The sequence below is a fragment of the Spea bombifrons genome, chromosome 10 (assembly GCF_027358695.1).
Source record: "Spea bombifrons isolate aSpeBom1 chromosome 10, aSpeBom1.2.pri, whole genome shotgun sequence".
NCBI lineage: Eukaryota > Metazoa > Chordata > Amphibia > Anura > Pelobatidae > Spea > Spea bombifrons.
In genome coordinates this window covers 7,003,669-7,025,202 of record NC_071096.1, presented here as the reverse complement: position 1 = coordinate 7,025,202, position 21,534 = coordinate 7,003,669, and the positions used below count along the sequence as shown (strand labels likewise).

The 21,534-nt window shown below is 43.8% G+C and overlaps 2 protein-coding genes across 8 annotated transcripts in view; both read left to right on the top strand.

Moving 5' to 3' along the window:
• Positions 1-1,912, top strand: part of LRP4 (LDL receptor related protein 4) — a 34,089-nt gene extending 32,177 nt beyond the window's left edge. For 2 of the 3 annotated variants that reach the window (XM_053448883.1, XM_053448882.1), the window contains exon 38: positions 815-1,912. In XM_053448883.1, coding sequence (XP_053304858.1) covers positions 815-1,147 — 333 coding nt within the window. In that variant the 3' untranslated portion in view covers positions 1,148-1,912. Of the gene's footprint in view, positions 1-385; positions 441-814 lie in introns of all 3 variants that reach the window. The other variant, XM_053448884.1, reaches the window with a different exon arrangement.
• Positions 1,913-13,227: 11,315 nt separating this feature from the next.
• CKAP5 (cytoskeleton associated protein 5) overlaps positions 13,228-21,534 on the top strand; it is a 21,239-nt gene continuing 12,932 nt past the window's right edge. For 2 of the 5 annotated variants that reach the window (XM_053448749.1, XM_053448745.1), the window contains exons 1-11: positions 13,237-13,336; positions 18,713-18,807; positions 18,890-19,080; positions 19,434-19,640; positions 19,722-19,893; positions 20,125-20,251; positions 20,361-20,464; positions 20,620-20,733; positions 20,811-20,915; positions 21,045-21,134; positions 21,216-21,380. In XM_053448749.1, the coding sequence (XP_053304724.1) occupies positions 18,751-18,807; positions 18,890-19,080; positions 19,434-19,640; positions 19,722-19,893; positions 20,125-20,251; positions 20,361-20,464; positions 20,620-20,733; positions 20,811-20,915; positions 21,045-21,134; positions 21,216-21,380 (1,332 nt within the window). In that variant the 5' untranslated portion in view covers positions 13,237-13,336; positions 18,713-18,750. Of the gene's footprint in view, positions 13,337-15,667; positions 15,751-18,712; positions 18,808-18,889; positions 19,081-19,433; positions 19,641-19,721; positions 19,894-20,124; positions 20,252-20,360; positions 20,465-20,619; positions 20,734-20,810; positions 20,916-21,044; positions 21,135-21,215; positions 21,381-21,534 lie in introns of those variants that run through there. The other 3 variants (XM_053448747.1, XM_053448748.1, XM_053448746.1) reach the window with 3 other exon arrangements.

The window sequence follows — 21,534 nt, the reverse complement described above, 5'->3', positions numbered from 1 at the left end:
TGAGCACCGGGCAAGAGGTGTGCAGGTCTGGGATGCATGTCCTTGTGTGAGTGTTTCATGCCTCTATGGAAATCATGGATTATACCAACGTAAGATCCCTCATCCTATAATAAGAATATTTTTTTCAAGCTACCACTTTAAGAGACCCATCAGAGACCTCCTATAGAGATCAGGAGCGTAGTGAGAGAAATGGTCGGTGACCAACTCCAGATTGTGCCAGTCGATCAAAGAAAGAAAATAATAGCCGGGAAAGCAGTAATAACTTTCTAGAAAAGAAAACCCAAAGCTAATGTAAAAGTAGCTGTTTTGCGTTATGTCATGGTGCATTGTTGACCCTTCTGTACACATTTTGAACCTGTACATGTCGTGGCCTCTTCACTTTCAGCGCTCTGCTCCTTCTGACAGCCTCTCCCCTTTTCTCTTCTGAGTCCTTACTCCACGTAGGTACTGCTGACTGCTGCACACGGTTTCACACTCGAGTGCGATCACTAACTCAAGAGTGCTGTTATATACTGGCTGCTTCTTTGGCATATTAAATAACCTGCATTACCCCCATTGCTCTGTTGCCCCTATTCCTGTTTTCTTACTCATTTTGCTGTGTTTCTCAATACAAGTAAAAATGGAGCCAAACACATGGCGGCTTTCTGAATCTCCTACACTCGACGTTATTAATTAATACGCTGTGCATGCGTGTTCTCATTTACTGCTTCGTTTTTGTTAGAATGTAAACGTGTGTGTGTGAATGCATGACTGCTGGGTGTGAGTGTGCCGTCTCCCGTGTCCTCCTTGCTCTGATCGCCTTTCTGTTTTGCAGGCTCTGCCTGATAACGGGTTCACGAAAGAGAAGATCCGAATTTTAGAGGGTTTTGGTTTACTGTCGGGGGAAGAGTGCGACTGGGATGACCTCAAGCAGGTGAAGCCCTCCAGGGCCAGCATCCTCCGGGACCACGTTTGCATTAAGACGGACACCGTGTCTCTGCAGGCCAGCACTGCCTCCCTAGATCTTACGGAAACTCAGCAGCTGCTACAGGAGGAGCAGTCGGAAAACGGCAGCATCATGCTTCCCCCTACCCCTGAACGCCGCATATCCCTGCCAGACACCGGCTGGAGGGCTAAACACTTGCCCGCCACAGAGAGTGAAGTGTGAGGCACCAGGGGCATGAGATATGAGGGGGAAGGATGGACTTTGCTTACCCCCTTGTTAGCATTACTCAACTAATCATGAGATTCCGTATCTGGTACGATTGCTCGGCTCTGCTTTATTACACTTGGACATGGCGGGACTTCTCAGACACACAAGGCTGCCAGACATGGGTGGGAATTTTGTAAATGAACTGCTGTATAGACTGGTTTGCACTCTTCTCCGGGGTCATATAGGTTGTGGGGACAGCTCCTCTATGGATAAATACTGAGGAACTGAGGTGGGTCTCCATCTCTAAGGATTTTTATGGAGGACTTCAACACATCGGCATTGACGCGCACAGATGACCCTGGTGACCACCCTCTGCGAGTGATACCTTTTACATCCGGGCTGTTCCTCACTGTGGAAATAGAGGATGGCCTTATATCTGTTCAAATGCCAAGAAGACGGAACGCAAACATGTATTAACTAACCCCCCAGGTTCTGCGTGTCCTCCAATGTATTCCGGAAACGGACGTGGGCTACAGGATCCATGAGAAGTGGTACGGATTAAGCACTGATTCTCCAAGGAGTGAACAAAATATTAATAAGAGAAACAAAAATATAGTTTTTATACTAAGCAACAACACAAAAAAAACTTTCCTCTGCAAGGTGTTTATTTTATAATGTTTTTAACCAAGATTTCTGAATGTTGTTTTTTTTTCTATTTTATTTAACCTCTGTTGGGTATTTTAGACTTGTGATAACTTAATATAAAAATAGATTTTCATACTTGGTGGCTGGCTTTTCCTTCTGTGTTCCGTACAAATATCGTCCCACTGATCTGACTTGGCAGTTTCTGAATATTGGAACGCGCAAACAGAACGGAACGCAACCTCGACTCACAGGCAAAGTCAACGGCCGACCTTAGTAAGCATCTCCCTTAGGAAGACTGAGCTAGACATTTCATAGCAGGAGTGAGCCTAGTGTAAAAAATGTGTGGGGGGCCGTAATGTTTTGTCTCCCCCTTACTAAAGCACATACTTAACACGCAATTAAGTAGGTAGAGCGAGAAAATAGCTTTCCCACTAAAGTGTATGTTACTGTGTGTGTCTGAGTGTGATAGTATGTGTTAGTGTGTGTGTGTGTGTGTAGAAGTTGTTGGCACTGGTATAACGAAGGCCCCCTGCCTCCTTTCCCGTTGCTCGCATGTCGGTAGCGTGTGAGGACCGTGAGGTACCAGAAGAGCTCTCAGCAGAGGATGGACAACTATGGGTGGCGTGGGCGGTTGTGTATGTTAAAGTACTGTTTGTGTGTGTGTAAGTATGATACTATGTGTGGATATAAGTATGTTATGTCAGTGTGTGTAGAATAAAGAAAAAAGAGTGATGGCACTAAATATAAATACAATCATATATTATCTTTTATATAGCGCCAACAATTTATGCAGCGCTTAATACAATACATAAATTCAAGGGGTCTGACAAGACGAGAATTGACAGACTAAGACAAACCGATACATTAGGTGGCGAGAGCTCGGCTTGCAAGCTTACAATCAATTGCTCACATACGCTGCCTTTACAATGTATGTGCATCTGGACAGACCTTTGTAAGATCAGTGTATGTATGTGTGTGTAATATATATAAATATATAGAGGCAGGCATGTGAATGTGCAGTACATATAAGTGTGTGTGTATATAGCCAGGCATATATATATATATATATATATATATATATATATATATATACACATTCACTGGTAACTTTATTAGGTACATCTTGCTAGTACCAGGTTTTTACCCCCTTTTGCCTTTATTTTCATGGCATATTTTCTACAAGGTGCTGGAAACATTCCTCACAGATTTTGGTCCATATGGATATGATGGCAATACGCAGTTGCTGCAGATTTGTCGGCTGCACATCCATGATGTGAATCTCCCGTTCCACCACATCCCGAAGGTGCTCTATTGGGTTGAGATCCGGTGACCTTGGAGGCCGTTGGAGTTCAGTGAACTCATTGTGATGTCCAAGAAACCAGTTTGAGATGATGTGAGCTTTGTGACACTGTGCATTATCTTGCTGGAAGTAGCCATCAGAAGATGTGTACGCTGGGGTCATAAAGGGATGGACATGGTCAGCAACAATACTCAGGTAGGCTGTCGTGTTTGAATAATGCCCAAAGTGTGCCACGAAAATCTCCCCCACACCATTACACCACCACCAGCCTGAACTGTTGATACAAGGCATGATGGATCCATGCTTTCATGTTTATATCAAAGTCTCACCCTGCCATCTGAATGTTGCAACTGGAATTGAGACTCATCAGACCAGACAACGTTCTTCCAGTCTTCCATTGTACAGTTTTGGTGATTCTGTGTGAATTGTAGCCCCGGTTTCCTGTTCTTAGCTGACAGGAGCGGCACCCGGTGGGGTCTTCTGCTGCTGTAGCCCATCTGCTTCAAGGTTCTACGTGTTGTGCGTTCAGAGATGGTTTTCTGCATACCGTGGTTGTTATTTGAGTTACTGTTACCTTTCTTCCCATTCTCTTATCAACAAGGTGGCAACCGTGCAAGCACTCAATTGTCTAATTTTGTCACAAATATTTTTTTGTGTTTATGAAAAAAATAGAGGCTCAGTTAAATTGCCACATACAGAATTTCCTACTATATCAGGTTCTGTTTGCTATTACTACTTTATCACCCTTTGGAGTCTAAGCTATTCATCTAGTCTGCGAAGGCCGGCTCATGGTAATGCGGTCGAATTCGCTGTAGCTCTCTGCAGTTTAACCCGATCTGAAGAACGTGGTCTCCGAAGCAGCGCGACCTGCTAGCTGTCAGTCAGCACTACAGCAGCGTTGGCAGATCGAGTAGCTTCGACGGGTGAAGGCTCTTCTCTTGTTAGATTTTGACACCAAACTGGCTCCTCGAGAATAAATCGGCTCGTGGTGATACACGGTATCACGGAGTTCTCCTGAGCTGCTGGGGATTCAGAGATTTGGTGAAAATCATTTTTGGTTTCCGGTTTAAGAATTCTGCACGAGGGAGGAAATCTCCAGGTTCTTCAGCATCTGAGAATTCTTCACCGACATGATCGCCAATCCTTTCTACTCCAAAGCCGCTTTCCATTTGCTTGTGAGTTTCCTACATCATATCGCCCACATCTTTTCCTGAAGAATTCTTCCAAACTTGCAACACGGTGAATGTTTCAACGATTTGAGGAAAAATAATAAAAATACGTTTTTTTGCGTTTTATATAAAATTGGTGTACTATGCCACTCGACACATGCAATATGGTAGAAGGATGAACCTCAATCTCATAAAAGACTCGCATTGGCTGTCTCAGACTCCTAACTCCCATCAGTCACATGTAAGACTGTCCCTGGCTGTCTCACACGCCTAACTCCCATCAGTCTCATATAAGACTGTCCCTGGCTGTCTCACGCTCCTTGCTACCGACGAGTTAAAAAGGTGTCCGCACACTTCTGTCTAGGCTAGTCACGCCCCTTTCTAGTGATTGGCCAGAGGATACGTTATAGGAGATACGCACAAATGTGGCAGATTCCATTAAAAATAAAAGTTCATACGACCCCAACCCCAGCGCATTTGTTTTATGTAAGACGCAGTGGCGTCTCCAGCTTTCATATGTAGGGAGGGGGGGCACATGGGGGGACAGGGACCAAAGTAGGGGGGCAATTATAAAGCGCTACATATACACTATATATATATATATAGATATATATAGATATATACGCGTTAGACATTCATAATATGCACTTATCTCTTTAAAGGAAAGACTTTCATTGAAATATGATTTCAAAATAACAGCTGCGCTGGCAGTTATTTTTCAGTCTTTAATATTAGACCCTGCTGCCGATATATAGTAATATTATACCCTGCTGCCAAGAGATATATATATATATATAAAGATATACCTATGTGTCTATCCACATAGGTGTCACCTATTTAATAAATCGTGGGTGTGTTTATCCACTTATGAGATGATGTTTCTTTTAGAATATACACAATACTAAAGCAAACTACAGAAAGTGACTCAGCCTCCCGAAATGTGCCCCGACCCCCAGCACTCATAGGGTTAAGGTGCACCTGTCATTGCAAAGATTTGCACATTTTTGCCAACAGTTTGGGTTCCAAAACGGCAGAGAATTACTATTTGAATGATCTGTTCCTTCAGGCTCATATATAATTGTTAATTTGTGAGATGTTTCCTAAATTATCACAAGTCTTAGAGGGAAATCAATAGATGATCAGTAAAGAAAGTTACTTTATGTTCCCATTTGCTTAAATATTATTCATACATCTTTGTGTCTTTTATTAGAAAATGTCATCAGTCTGAGTACATTAAACATGCGCAGGATAGTCATAGAGCTCCTGAATCTAAGACAAGACCAAAGACTAATTAAGGTTTCACTTTTTACAGCTGGAGGAACAGGCAGACTAGATGGGCCGAATGGGGCCGATCTGCCAACAGGTTTTTATGCTTCTAATAAATATAAGTTAGTGAAGCTTTGCTCTTTATATATGGTATATATTAAGGGCCATCAAGAGTTTCATGTAAAAACCTATACACTCATGGAATGTGGTTACCATGGAAACCTCTGACATCAAAGAATTCTAAAGGATTGTCTGTTCCAAACGCTGCTTACTGTGACATCAAGCCGATGATGTCACAATAGCCACATTCACAATTCACAACTGAGACAACCAGCGTGAAGCAGATCACTTGTGAAAATGGGACGCGACGGCTCTATCTCTGAGCTCCTGTGCATCCTGATTTTAGCTGTGAGCCCCTTGCATATCGTTGGAGGAGGAAGTGGAACGGGCTCTGATGGGGAGAAATCTCAGACAGAAAATACCGAGATATATTTGATGGTTGTCTTTATCTGTAAAGTCCTGCTGGACGTGATTGTAGCCATTCGATTATATACTACATACCGGAAGTCTAAGGCTAAAAAAAAGTAAGTTTCCCACTTAATAATATTGTTATAAGTCCATAAGGCCCTGGCTGGGGTAGCAAGGGGGCATTTACCAAAAACAACTTATTTTACACCATAAAGGGGCATTTATCACATCCCTGTATAAATTGGTGGTTACGGTGATAGAACAACATGTCTTAGTGATACTGCTGGGTAAGATCGGAATGTCCCTGGCGACTATTGGCTGTTACAATGTTACCTGGTGTGTTGCTTGTTTCTGCTCATGGACCATTAGCTTCATCCGTGATCATCCCATTAAATCCCAAATGTTCTTTATTTCAGCCTAGGACCCGATGAATGCGAGAAAGGTGAAGCCAGAACAACTGGAGACATCACACCATCACTCTCCATTTCACCGGACATGGATTCATCATATTCCGGAACTGAGACCGAGACCGAGACTGGGACTGAGACCGAGACTGGGACTGAGACCGAGACCGAGAATGAGGAAAGTTGGACAACGGACCCTTCATCAGCTACGATGTCCCGAATGTCCTCTTCTGAAGAGTTGGTCTCTGACACATTTTTTGATAAAGAGGACTCTTCAACCTCAATGGAGACGGCTCCCACGCACCTTGATGATAGTTTCTAAGACAATTTCGACAACATCCAAGGGCTCCCTGCTGCTACAGCCACGACTGTTTGGGCAAATGTGGCATCAAGCAGGCTGACCAAGTGGCATAAAGACATGGATAGCCATTCAGGGAGGCCTCCCCCTAAGGACATTTATGCATGCCAGGGGGCTGTGCAGATATAGGACACTGCCTACAGTGCATTAAGGAGGAGGAAAATACCCGTTTGCACAGGCTTTGTTCAGGGCCCTGGAGTTGGAACTCAAGGACTGTCTTGGGAGAAAGTGTCTGTGCTACCACTCTGTACTCGGCAGAGACGGCGCAGCACTGAAGAGCTGGAAGGAGAGACTCGCTAAACTAAAGCAGAAATTGATTTTGGAGCCTCAAAGACCATTTCATCGAAGGAAAAGTGCTGATGCTGCACAACAAGATTCTTCCCGTTCTGCAGTATGTGGCTCAGGCCTGGCCCTTGCTGGTCACCATACACCGAGCCATCAACAAAGCAGTTTTCCACTTGATCTGTGGCTCCAAAATGGACACAGTAAAGCGCGCAGTGATGTACATGGAACTTCGCAGGGGACGCAAAGGAGTGCCTGACATCCCCACCGTGCTGAGGACTTTCTATGTGTGCAATTGCTTGCGCAAGACTCTCGGAGAAGTAGTGAAAGGCTCTGCTGGAAGCTCCATGTCTCGCTTCTTCCTACTGCCCCTGTGAAAGGCAGCTCAAGTGGGAAAAGTGGGGCGGCTCCATCCCTTATGATTGGACTATGCCCTGGTTCTACTCGGACGTGGGTAAATGTGTAAGGGAGCACCAACTGGAGGGAGTTAAGCCAGACCTGTGGTCACCTCGTGTGATCCACAAACTCATCAGACCCAAAGACACTATCGAGAACAACCCAGGGCTTCCTGCTGCCACAGCCACGATTGTTTGGGCAAATGTGGCATCAAGCAGGCTGACCAAGTGGCATAAAGACATTGGATGGCCATTCAGGGAGGCCTCCCCCTAAGGACATTTATGCATGCCAGGGGGCTGTGCAGATATAGACACTGCCCATAGTGCATTGTGGAGGAGGAAAATGCCCTTCACTTGTTCTAGCAGAACCCATTTGCACAGGCTTTGTTCAGAGCCCTGGAGTTGGAACTCACAGACTTACAGACTTTTTCTAGGAACACACACTGAGAGCGCCATTGAGGATGTCTGGCGCCTCATGTTCTGTGTAAAGGACGCTCTATGGTTTGCCAGGAATTGCCTGGTGTTGAGGAGGGAGCAGGTCACAGTCCATGACTGCCAACTGGAGACCACCACCAGACTCCATTCCACCGGACATGGATTCGATACGGTCCGGACCTGAGGATATTGGGATAATGGACGCTTTATGGTGCCCCAAAAGTCCTCTTCTGAAGAGTGGGCCTCCACCACATTTATCGAAAAAGAGGACCATTCCACTTCAATGGAGTCAGCTCCCTCCCACCTTGATGACGTCCCCTAATCTGCCACGTGCGAGATGTATGCACGCCCGTGTCGGAACCTCTCAAAAGGTTCTTTAGATCATTGAATAAACTAACTGATTTAGTTCTTCAAATGTTTGCTTTCTGGTTTCCGCAGCCCCCGGGTTCCGCACGCGTGCATAGAGCCCACCCCCATCTGTAACATAATTAACATAGTGATCCATAAAAAGCAAAAAGCCCACAATGAAGGGATTTCCAATTGTGCCTCAAAAAGGGTAAAAATTCCTTCCTTACTCCAAAACAGCCTCTGATTTCTCTCTGGATCAATAAGTGGAAAAGCACTAGAACCTTGAGAAGAAACCAGCAGTAACTTTACTGGGGCTTCTAGATCCAGAGTCTGTGCCGGGGTCACACAGCATGGAAGCTTTTTTAAGCGCTATTAGCTCTTCCAAGAGCTTCCATGCTGTGTGATCCCGGCAGCCGCCATCATATTACGCGCGCATTCTTCATTCAGAATATTTCTATCTCCAATAATGGGACTCCATGCGGATTTAGCCCCAGCTCTATGGGATCTGTTTTTTCCCCCAAATGAATCTCTTTATATCGTCGTTATAGTCGAGTTGGTGCATGTGACGTATAGTTTGAGGGATGCGAGTTGGACACTTTGATTTATGTGACTTTTCTGCTGCAGAGTCGCTTATAGTCTTTAGCAGCGCCTATCTGGCCATTGTTTTGCAGCAGGGGGTCTTCCATCCCTAGGTACAGTGTACAGTGTATTTCGTTTCAGTCCCTTTAGCTGAACAATATACAGCTTACACTCTTGGTAAATAGTCATTGAGTGGTGAGACATGCGTGCTTGGCCGACTACATTGATCATGGGGATTTAGCAATGGATAATTGTAGATGGTGGCATCCCTTGCAATTTAGAGATCAAGAATTAGCAGATTAAAGAAGAATGTTTAATTTAAATAAAACGTGGCAATCTTATTTATACTTAAACATAGATTTCAGAAGTTCAATAAAGCATTCAGAGTCCTATGGGTCACGGAACACAGTTCTCTGTAACTGCTATATTTTCGTGTTCTTGGCTCCCCAGGTATAAAAGAATATGATTTTAGGCTGCAAGCATAAGAGGATGTTTAAAAGACATAGTAAATGGTTCTGCCAAGTGCTATACAGCAGAGGATTATTCGTACAATTCCATGTTCAGAATACGAAAGAAACTAAAAAGTTCCTTTTTAAAGAAAAGAGGGTCTGTCTCAACCTTCCGGAACATGCGCAGCCTCAAACATCGGATTCAGTAAACTTGGGAGTCATGTAGCTTTACTAGGCTTTTTATATGTAAAGCCCAGGCTCGAGACTTGAAAAAGATACATAAACAGAGACACTTTTATAGCTCGGTTACCAGTTAAGTTTATAAAAATATTTATAGCCATATTCTTTTAGAAAAAGGTCAAATGTGTTCCTTAGCATGTGTAACTATAATATTCCACCCACAATCCCCATGTAAAAAAAAATAATTATACCCATATTATTATCAGAAACATGTCAAATATGTTCCTTAGTATGTGTAGCCATGATATTCCACCCATAATCCCCATGTAAAAAAATATTATACTCATATTCTTATCAGAAATGGGTCAAATATGTTACTTAGCATGTGTAACTATAATATTCCACCCATAATCCCCATATAAAAATAATAAAATGCCCATATTCTTATCAAAAATGGGTCAAATTTGTTCCTTGGCATCTGCAACCATGATATTCCACCCATATTCCCCATGTAAAAAAATATTATACTCATATTCTTATCAGAAATGGGTCAAATGTGTTAGTTAGCATGTGTAACTATGATATTCCGCCCATAATCCCCATGCAAAAATAATAATACTCCCATATTCCTATCGGAAAAAGGTCGAATTTGTTCCTTGGCATGTGTAACTATAATATTCCACCCATATTCCCCATGTAAAAAAAATATTATACCCATATTCTTATCAGAAACGGGTCAAATGTGTTCCTTAGCATGTGTAAGCATGATATTCCACCCATAATCCCCATGTAAAAAAATATTTATAGCCATGTTCTTATCAAAAACAGGTCAAATATGGTCCTTAGCATGTGTAAGCATGATATTCCACCCATAATCCCCATGTAAAAAAATATTTATAGCCATGTTCTTATCAAAAACAGGTCAAATATGGTCCTTAGCATGTGTAACTATATTATTCCACCCATAATCCCCATGTAAAAATAATATTACTCCCATATTCCTGTCAGAAAAAGGTCAAATTTGTTCCTTGACATCTGTAACCATGATATTCAACCCATAATCCCCATGTAAAAATAATAATATTCCCATATTCTTATCAGAAATGGGTCAAATGTGTTCCTTGGCATGTGAAACTCTAATATTCCACCCATAATCCCCATGTAAAAAAATGAGTATACCCATATTCTTATCCGAAACGGGTCAAATATGTTCCTTAGGATGTGTAACTATAATATTCCACCCATAATCCCCATGTAAAAATAATAATACTCCCATATTCCTGTCAGAAAAAGGTCAAATTTGTTCCTTTGCATCTGTAACCATGATATTCAACCCATAATCCCCATATAAAAATAATAATATTCCCATATTCTTATAAAAATGGGTCAAATATGTTCCTTAGCATGTGTAACTATAATATTCCACCCATAATCCCCATGTAAAAAAATATTTATAGCCATATTCTGATCAAAAACAGGTCAAATGTGTTCCTTAGCATGTGTAAATATAATGTTCCACCCATAATCCCCATGTAAAAAAATGAGTATACCCATATTCTTATCCGAAACAGGTCAAATTTGTTCCTTAGCATCTGTAACCATGATATTCAACCCATAATCCCCATGTAAAAATAATAATATTCCCATATTCTTAACAGAAATGTGTCAAATGCGTTCCTTGGCATGTGAAACTCTAATATTCCACCCATAATCCCCATGTAAAAAAATTAGTATACCCATATTCTTATCAGAAATGGGTGAAATATGTTCCTTAGCATGTGTAACTATAATATTCCACCCATAATCCCCATGTAAAAATATTTATAGCCATATTCTTATAAAAAACAGGTCAAATGTGTTCTTTAGCATGTGTAACTATAATATTCCACCCATAATCCCCATGTAAAAATTTCCTGTCAGAAAAAGGTCAAATTTGTTCCTTGGCATCTGTAACCATGATATTCAACCCATAATCCCCATGTAAAAATAATAATACTCCCATATTCTTATCAGAAATGGGTCAAATGTGTTCCTTAGCATGTGTAACTATAATATTCCACCCATATTCCCCATGTAAAAATAATTATACCCATATTCTTATCAGAAATGGGTCAGATATGTTCCTTAGCATGTGTAACTATAATATTCCATCCATAATCCCCATATAAAAATAATAATACTCCCATATTCTTATCAAAAATGGGTCAAATATGTTCCTTAGCATCTGTAACTATAATATTCCACCCATATTCCCCATGTAAAAAAATAATTATACCCATATTCTTATCAGAAATGGGTCAGATATGTTCCTTAGCATGTGTAACTATAAAATTCCACCCATAATCCCCATGTAAAAAAATGAGTATACCCATATTCTTATCCGAAACAGGTCAAATTTGTTCCTTGGCATCTGTAACCATGATATTCCACCCATAATCCCCATGTAAAAATAATAATATTCTCATATTCTTATCAGAAATGGGTCAAATGCGTTCCTTGGCATGTGTAACTATAATATTCCACCCATAATCCCCATATAAAAATAATAATAATATATATTCCCATATTGTGCCAATCAAAACAGGTAAAATATGGTGTTTGCACATACATGTACCATATTATATCAATATGTTGATTACTTAAAATGTTTCTATTATTTCTATAGAATTTACCATGATTCCGTTATAAAACTGTATATATTTCAGCAAGTAGACAGTTAAACATTTGCAGCTTCTTTTTGCAATGTATTTGTTGCAACTTAGTATCAAGAACTAACAAAAAGAACATACTTTGATTTACCATGAGTGTAAAAAGTATACTGACACCTATTGATAGTGCTGAGTATTGCAGCCAATCATCCCATCATCCCCAATATGCTGTTTAGTACGTCCCGAAAATAATATATGCTCTGCTTACTATATTAAAGATTATTACACCAGCATACAATGTTTGACCCCTTTAGTTATATGACACGTCACCATAGATACAAAAACCCATTGGCTTACCTTTAGAAGAAGCTTCAGCTCCAAGGCTACAGTGCAACGTCCTCTCCCTTGTCCTATTTTTCTTGTTGCAGTCTCATTGAAGTCAATGTGAGGGGGGGGGGGTGGCAAGAGAGCTGTAAAGTATTGAATGGGTTAAATGAGAAAAAAAACGTATTATCCTAAATTAATTCACTGTCAAATTACGTCTCGCCTCAGTTTCACCCGCCTTTTACTCACCCCCTGTGCTTCAGTAGCTCTATCGCATTATGGGTTAAAACTTCCATCATTTTATGTATTTATAAATTAACCCATTTGTAACTGGGGCCCAACTAAGGCTCTCCTGCAATTTATGCGCCCGTTTTGTGCTCCCTACAGATGCTGATGAGGACCAATATACTAAAGGAAAATAGAACGTAATGCTTGCCCTGCACAGTTCCTTTGTTATTGGATGGTGCCGAGCTGGGGGTTCAGCTACAAAACTATTCTACAAAACTATTCATGATATTCATGTTGTTTTATCATCTTTAATTCAGTAACAGACACTCAAAGTATAAATTAGTGTGATGGGAAAATAGATATTTCAGTATTGGTCCTTTTTTAGTGCAATAATGTTCATACAGCAGAGTAACATAAGCTTTTAAGACCTTAGAGGTCTCTTCTTCATATTACAAACTTCTTGGATGGAGAATACCACACGGGCCTGTTAGCTCATCGGATACCCAGACAGCGCTGCAGCGGGAGACGGCCTTAAAACAGAGCACGCCCATCGTGTTCAAATGGTCCAATTAAAGCGCTCTCTGCTGCGCCCGCTCCGATAACCAATCGGATTTAAGAATACTGCGCGGTGAGCGAGTTCAAACGGCAGCAGACAGGCGATCCCGGATCACCGGGGTACAGTACAGTGAATCCCGCGAGGGACGCGCAGCTTCAGGCCAAGGGCATGTACGTATACCGTACGGGATACTGGGGTATAGGGAGTCTTAGACATGTCAGGGGGCGGTATGGCTGTCAGGGGGACTTCTATACGTGCGTGCGGTCAGACGGATGCCTGTCATACGGACCGTATAGGTGTTGGCAGGCGGATTGTAAGGAGAATATAGTTGGGGGTGTGTGGCTGTCACATAGGCCGTAGAGGTGTTGTGCTTGTTATATGGACTGCGTAGGGGTGTTTGCTGACACATAGGCCGTAGAGGTGTGTGGAGGGGTTGTATGGCGGTCTTATGGACCATATAGGTGAGGAGACTGTGTCTTCTTGCAGGGTTCTAGAGCTATGAGGCTGCTGTGACCTTCTTGGGGAGCTCTAGCGCGGTGAGCCCGGTGGAGGGGTATTACAGGGCATTTGGGAGTTGAAAGGGGCTGTCGGGTGACGTAGACGTACGACTGTCAGAGTTGATGGGCCTGTAGGCTGGCCGGTGAATGGCTGTCATAGGGGGCCCTGTAGGTGATGGTCCTAGAGGTGTCAAGGTAGTGAATGATGCAGGCTGGAAGGCAAGAAAGGACTTAAGGAGGTGACAGCAGTATTGAGTGGATCATAAGCTGATTGTTTTTGGGGTATAGTCCTGGGGTGTGTGGGGTACATGCTGTCTGGGGGGCACCCTGTGCTTACCTGGGTTTATAGCTATAAATTTAAGCCGGCTTCCTGTTTGAGCTGTAATTTTATTATGTAAATGGATGAAACACTAAACATAATGGTGATGAAGAGGTAGCGTAACAATTGTGGGGGAAATAGTGATGCAGTTGCCATAGCAACCAGAATGTTCCCAACTGCTCCATAGAGTTAGTACTTTACAACAGAACTGCGCCTTATCCCTAAACACTTATTATATTGAAGGGTGCAATAATCACAGGAATACCCAATATTTATAATTTGTTTAGGTTGTTGTGAAGCCGGGATGAAAAGGACCCTTGTGCTTTACAGGAAAGATGCGCGTTGGAAGGAATGTCCTGGGGTGCCCTCCCCCTGTCCGTGCAGAATTGTATGGTCCTGGGGTACACCCCCCCCCCGTCATGAAGAATTGTCTTCTGGGGTTGTGTTAGGTTGGGAAGGGACTTGCTGTTCTTACAGGTTGTGTCTGGCTGTGATTGTCAGGTGGATGACCGCACAGGCTGTGAAATGCGTGCGTTATACGCGGTTTGATGTGTGCTGCGTTGGGGTATATTCGCACCACCGCGTTCCGCACAACTCTGCAGCAGACAAAGCGCTTTCATGTATACTGTGGCTGCCTGGCACCCTCCCTACTACACCCATAATGCCAATGCCTGGCCCTTGGGATATGCATGGTGTGGCTGTACTGTTTGCCACACAAAGCAGGATTGTGGCCCTCTCCCCCTCAACACTACAGAACGTGTACACCGAGCGCACCACACTAATACAATCGTTTATAATGAGTTACAGGGGCAGCGTGGCTGCATTTGCCGGACCCCAGCGGCAGCCTTCTATTAGGGTCACTTACCTGCAGTGGTTGTTGAGAATGACAGCTTTGGTGTTGCTCCAGAATTGGGTGTCTTATACGGCTTCTTTAATATATATTTTATATAATGTTATAAAGCAGCACCAACCATGACAGCCCATATTAGGGGACATTTTCCTCATGTTGTTCTGCTAATCTCCAGGTTTGCCCGGTGATCTGTGCCAGGCCTTCTCTAATCTGTGTACTGAATGATGGGGGTGCGCTGCCTCTATTAGCACCCTGTTATGTCACGCCTTGTGTTCATTACTGTGATGTACTTGATGTTAAACTCCTGGCACACAAATGGTTATCGGCTTGTGATGCTGATGGGGGGGGGGGGGTGGCATGTCTCTCTCTGAAATGCCCAGAATCGCCTGGTGGCGCTGGGCAGATCTCCACACCCTGCAGCCCTGATGCCTGAACCTTCACTGCTGGCTCTCTTTATGCTGCCCTATAAATGTATGGCTGTTTGGGGGGGGGTATTGATGCCTTTCATGCTCAGTCTGTGATTGGCTGTGTATTTCAGGCAGTGCACTTGCAGCCATCATACCAGGTCACGTGACTGCACCCCTCCATGATGGCTATCGGGGTACGGTGTGGGTGAGCCCTGACTGTCTGTGTTTTGAAATACATGAAGTGCTGCCAGTGGGTGTGACCCCAGTGTGGGCGGGGCTGCTGTCTCACTGGGTGGTAGCGAAGGCAGCCTCCTGAGAGCTGTATTAATGTCGTGCTTCGTGGATAGGCTGCTGGCGGCGGAAGGGGCGGTGTCACGGTCTTGAACGTGACATCATTGGCTGCGCCGCTCATATTCTGGCTTTGCGAGCTGCGGGAGGATGCGCCCGAGCCCTTTGTGTCAGACGGCCTGAGAGGGGGTGATTAGCCGGGCGCAGAAGCCCTGCTTTACAGGTAAGCCTGTCTGAAGGCAAGGGGGATCCTCTGCCCGGGAAGCCGAGCTCTCCCCTCCTGCTGCACGTACCCCGTTAGATGGGCCTTCTGACCAGAACAGGTGTGCGCACGGTTACTGTCCTGCACATCTTATGGCTTAGAATAGGCCTCGGCACCGATTCCTGGCTATGTCGCCCTTCCGTTTGCACGTGATTAGACTTCTCTAAGTCCGATCTGGTTGGTTATATTCTTGTGACGGCCTGCGAATTTCCGTCTGACTCCTGAAGGGCCCCCGGTGTCGGTAAAAAGCATTCTATGGTTCCAGAGGCTTGGTTAGATACAGCATGTGCATTCTGTCTTCTATCTGCACGGCTCAGCTCAAAACCTAAACGGTGGCAGCAGTGATCTGCCATTCGGCAGCCAAAGAGTTAAGCTGCAAGAATGGCTTACCTGGGAGTGCAGACTGGTAGCATCTTGGTGAACAAAGATCCTCAGCTGGCTATCCCGTGACCTCTGACCCGCGTCCCAGCGTGCATCATGGAGTGCGAACACGCCAATGTAAAACACATTACACTAATGGGGGTATTTAAAAGGCTTCCTCGCTCGCCGCCGTCTGCAGCTCCTGCTGCATGCGATTCAGATTCACGTGTCTCGAGTCTCTGATGGCTTCCTGGAGCAGGAGGGAAAAATACTTAATCTATTTATATTTTCACGTGACTTTGTTGGTTGCTGATGTAATGGTCCATATGTCGATCGCAATGAAATCCGCTCCGGTGTCAGTGCAGGTTGTGCATCTCCGCTGTCTGTCAGACGAGCCCATAACACTATGATGGTGCGAGTGTCCAGCTGGGTGGGATCTATGCTTATAAACCATAACCCCTGGTGAGAATATAAATGCGGTTAACACTTTATGTTTAGCTCAGTGACCGATCCTTTAGAGAAGTAAACAGCGCAGGACTAGTCCGGTAACTATGGCTGCTTTCTGCGTGTTTGGATGTCGATTAGTGCGTGATTAGCTGTGAGTGTTCAGACTTCTGCAGAACAGGTCTTCCCGGGTGCAGCTTGTAAAAGTTGTTGACGTGTCTGATTTTATTTTTAATATATATATATTATACCCTGTATATATTCTACCTTGTGCAAATAAATATAATTTTTTGCCAACATTAAATACGGGTGTCTTGGATTGGTGCTGTCATGTGTTGTTGTTTTGGGGGGGGGGGCTGCCAGAACATGCTCTGTAAACATGTTGAACTTGCAGAATCGCATTGTCGCCATGGAAAGTAACAGCCGTTGCAGATCTCTGATGCGCTGATCTGGTTTCTGCTATAAACTGCATCTGTATGTTTAGAAACAGGGTCTCGTATCCATGAATAGTACGTTTCATGGCTTTTAGGAAGTGTTTATGTCGGGGGGGGGGTGTTACAGCTCTATGATGTGACACTCCGGGCGTGAATGTGTCGTGGCTCGTTTAATCCCAAACCGTGGCTAGGGGAGAGCTTTGGGCCACGAGAACAGATTGCAAATGTCTGGAAGCGGTTGGGATAATGTCTGAGAAACTCATTGGTCTGGTGGAAGGGGTAATCGGGGCCGAATTGCTGTTTGCTTGTGTCAGTGAATCAAACCGTTGAGTTAAAGTTCTTGCGTTGAGTGCCCAAGCTTATTCGGAGAGAGGAAAGGGTCTGCGGTCTCTTCCCACGAACGCTCTTCCTCAAGTCTCTGTCCTGACAGTAAAGCAAACACTGAATGCTGTGCTAACAACGCTAAATAAAACAATGAGTCTCTTTAATGGCTTCACAAAGTCTTGAGCTTAGTGCTAAAAACGAGACTTCGAGGTTTCCATGGCGCTCGAACTTCACGGTTTTGTTCCTTTTGTCCCCAAGACAGGTTGTCTGGTGCATAAAAGTGACTGCAAAGTCTTATGTAATATTTGTTTAGAACCATTAGCTCCCCCCTGGAACCCCAGGGGTCTGCGTGGCACATGCCCTCTCTGCTGTGAGCGGACCCATAGTCCATGGCATATAGGGGGGTTAAAGGGTGTATCTGTGGGGCATATAGGTGTATAAGGCATATCTGGTGGGCAGAGTGGCAAGTAAGGGGTCAAGAGGCATATAGGGGGTTAAAAGTAATAAAAGGAGGCAGAATGACATATAGGGGGGGTATAAGGCATTTCTGGGGGAAGAGTAGCAAGCCGTAGTTCTTATTAAATATGGAAAAAATAGTTTACATTAATATTTACTAATAAAACTACTTTTCTTATAGGGTAGTCTTATATTCAGGCTTTCTTTCCTAAATGAATGAAATGTAGGGGGGGTCATCCTATAATCTAGAAAATGCAAGTTGTGTTTTTTTTTTTTTGTTTTTTTTTTATATCGGCTCCGCCGTTGGGAGTTTTACTGCTCGGTATGATGGATGGATGACTGGTTTCATTGTCTTGTTATGTTTGTAAATGCAAACAAAAGCCTTTGTGATTACGCACTCGGTTACTTTGTGACTCGGTAAACATGATTGCTAGCTTTTGGACACTGACAAACTAACATTTAACTGCGAGGGGGGGGGGAGTGCGGCTAAAATTATCCCCATTCTGTGCAAGAATTACGCTGTTGAGCCGGCGTTCTCCAGCGGCGATGTCTGTTGCGGCTCTAGACGTGTCTTCTAGCTTTACATCGCGCGGCTGTTTGTCGCAGGGGTCCCCCGACGAGCGTCATGGCCCGCGGGGACAACGGTTCTTGAAGAGCTCCTGTCTCAATAATTATACCCCTTGGGATTGTGCGGTGTGTCAACCTCCTCGTGTGTGTAATGCTTATACTGCTCTGGGTTTAAGGCCTACTTTGAGGATTGGGCAGTAGCCTCTTAACCCCTTCACTACCAGGAAGTTAAAGCCTTTATTGAAAGGCCACAACATCTATAACTTGGGGCTTGGCATGTGTTAAGCAAATATTTAATCCCTGGTGTAAATGTATATCTTTTTTTTTGTACTTCTTAGCAGATCACCTTAGTACAGAAACTCGTAGGGACGTCGCCATGGGGGATGATAGCGAATGGATGAAGCTTCCTATTGACCAGAAATGTGAACATAAGGTATGGCCCTTGCTCGGTTATATGGACAGCCGAGTGTATCTGCACGGCGAGCCCGGTTTTCACATGCACTCTTGAATTCTAGGTATGGAAAGCCAGGTTAAATGGATACGAAGAAGCTGTGAAGCTTTTCCAGAAGCTAGACGAGAAGAGCCCAGAATGGTCCAAATATCTGGGTCTGATCAAGAAGTTTGTGACGGAATCCAACGCCGTTGCCCAGTTGAAGGGTCTGGAAGCCGCTCTGGTGTTTGTAGAAAATGCACATGTTGCTGGAAAGTAAGTTGGCTTCAGTCTATAAAATGTGGATGCGTAACGGAGTTGTCTTCTGTAGCTCACATCTTTCTGGTTAAATGATGCTGATAAGATCACAATGTGATGAGTGTCATCTTACAAACAAGTTGCCATTAAAACTCCCACGGAGGACAGTCCTACTCGAGCAGATCAATGCTTCAATTGGAAATTTACGACTAAAGAATACTTCAGCGTCATTATCTCCTTATGTTGTGGGGTGGCATATTGTTGCCCTGTTGCGTGCCAACATTTACAATCGAGTACATAAGGGCATCATTTGTAGACTCTTGTTTTTTTTTCTCTTTCTAATGCTCTTCCATGGACTTTCTTCTCTGTAGAACCACTGGAGAGGTTGTGTCTGGTGTCGTAAACAAAGTGTTTAACCAACCTAAAGCCAGAGCTAAAGAACTTGGGTCGGATATCTGCATGACGTACATAGAGATAGAGAAAGCAGAAGCTGTACAAGAAGAACTCTTAAAGGGTCTTGATAATAAGAACCCGAAGATTGTGGTGGCCTCAGTAGAGACGCTGAGGAAAGCTTTGAGGTGAGTTTGTGACCTGCCCTTGTCCGAAGACCTTCTCTGAACCCTTTGTGTAATGACTCGAGTACCCGCTTTAATTTACAGTGAGTTTGGGTCCAAAATAATGTCGCTGAAGCCAATCATTAAAGTGTTGCCAAAGCTCTTCGAGTCTCGCGAGAAGGCGGTTAGAGATGAAGCCAAACTCCTGGCAGTGGAAATCTACCGCTGGATTCGAGATGCACTCAGACCTCCCTTGCAGAACATCAATCCCGTGCAGGTGAGGAATATAACACATTTTTTTTTATTAATCTAGATTCTTATATATGACTGGGGATAATATAACAGACAACTGCAGTATGGGACAGGATTTATTTACAAAGCCGTAAGACATACAATATGTAACTAAAGAAGTTAACTTTAAAACAAGTTTCTCTAAGGCTATTGCTAAGGAAAGTAATTTTTAAACTTAAATGTACCTGAGATCAAACCACAACCTTTAATTTTTCAGCTTAAAGAACTAGAGGAGGAGTGGGTGAAGCTTCCGCAGGGGGCTGCCAAACAGACCCGATTTCTACGCTCGCAGCAAGATCTTAAGGCAAAGTTTGAGCAGCAGCAGGCATCCGGTGATGCGGAAGGTGTGTACCGGAGACGCCTGGGGTTCTCTATCTTATTTTCTGTCCTTATTAGAGGTGTGATGTCAAGAAATGACGATATCGGTCCAACAGCATCCACTCCTTTTTACAGGTGATGAGGGTGAAGAGGAAGCCGTGCCCCAAGTAGACGCTTATGAGCTGCTAGAAGCCGTAGAGATCCTCTCCAAGTTACCAAAAGATTTCTATGATAAAATTGTAAGTGATTTCAACCCCCTTAACTTCTTAAACTCTGAATATAATTATACATGGTAAAGGCTGTGTGCCGTAATAGTCGCTCGTCTGCCTTCTCTTGCGTTTTGCACCTAACTGGTGCTGAGTTCTAATCACCGTGACTATGGCTGAATTTACAGGAGGCGAAAAAGTGGCAGGAGAGGAAGGAGGCTCTGGAAGCAGTGGAGGTTCTTGTAAAGAATCCCAAACTTGAAGCTGGTGACTATGGAGATCTCGTGAGGGCGCTGAAGAAGGTAAGCATGTTTGATTATATCGTGTCTCCTGTTATCTGTTCTCAGAACCAAGAACTCATTACTATTCTGTTCTGCAGGTTGTTGGAAAGGACACAAATGTAATGCTTGTTGCCCTAGCTGCCAAATGCCTTGCTTGTCTGGCGAGTGGTCTCAGGAAGAAGTTTGGAACCTATGCTGGAACTGTAAGTGATCCGATGTCTCTGCAGCTGGCACGAATCTGTCTGGTGTTGCTTAACAGTTTATTTGAGGCCTCTGCAGTCATCGAATCCAATCAGTCAGTCTGTTCCTTATTGCTGATACCTTTTCTGTAGGTTGTGCCAACAATATTGGAGAAGTTTAAGGAGAAGAAGCCTCAAGTAGTCCAAGCCCTACAAGAAGCAATAGATGCCATATTTCTCACTGTGAGTACCCAATGCTAAAGAAATCTCTACAATATCTGTGATTCTTCCATGCTTAACCAGAAGTGTTCTTTTAAACTTCAGACCACACTGCAGAACATCAGCGAAGATGTCCTGGGCGTTATGGACAACAAGAACCCAGCAATAAAGCAACAAACATCTTTATTTCTGGCAAGAAGCTTTCGCCACTGCACCACCACTACCCTGCCCAAATCCATGTTAAAGCCTTTCTGTGCAGCTCTTCTCAAGGTAATGGCGCTTGGTGCAACTAGTGAATAAAGTCTTCCACTGGGCGTCCAGTAACCTTAGACTACTTCCGTTTGAGTAGCGCTAGGTTGTAGATTTTGAGCAGTCCTTTAAAGCCCAGATCAGGTTGCTACTGGCCCCTGACATCTGTTCTTCT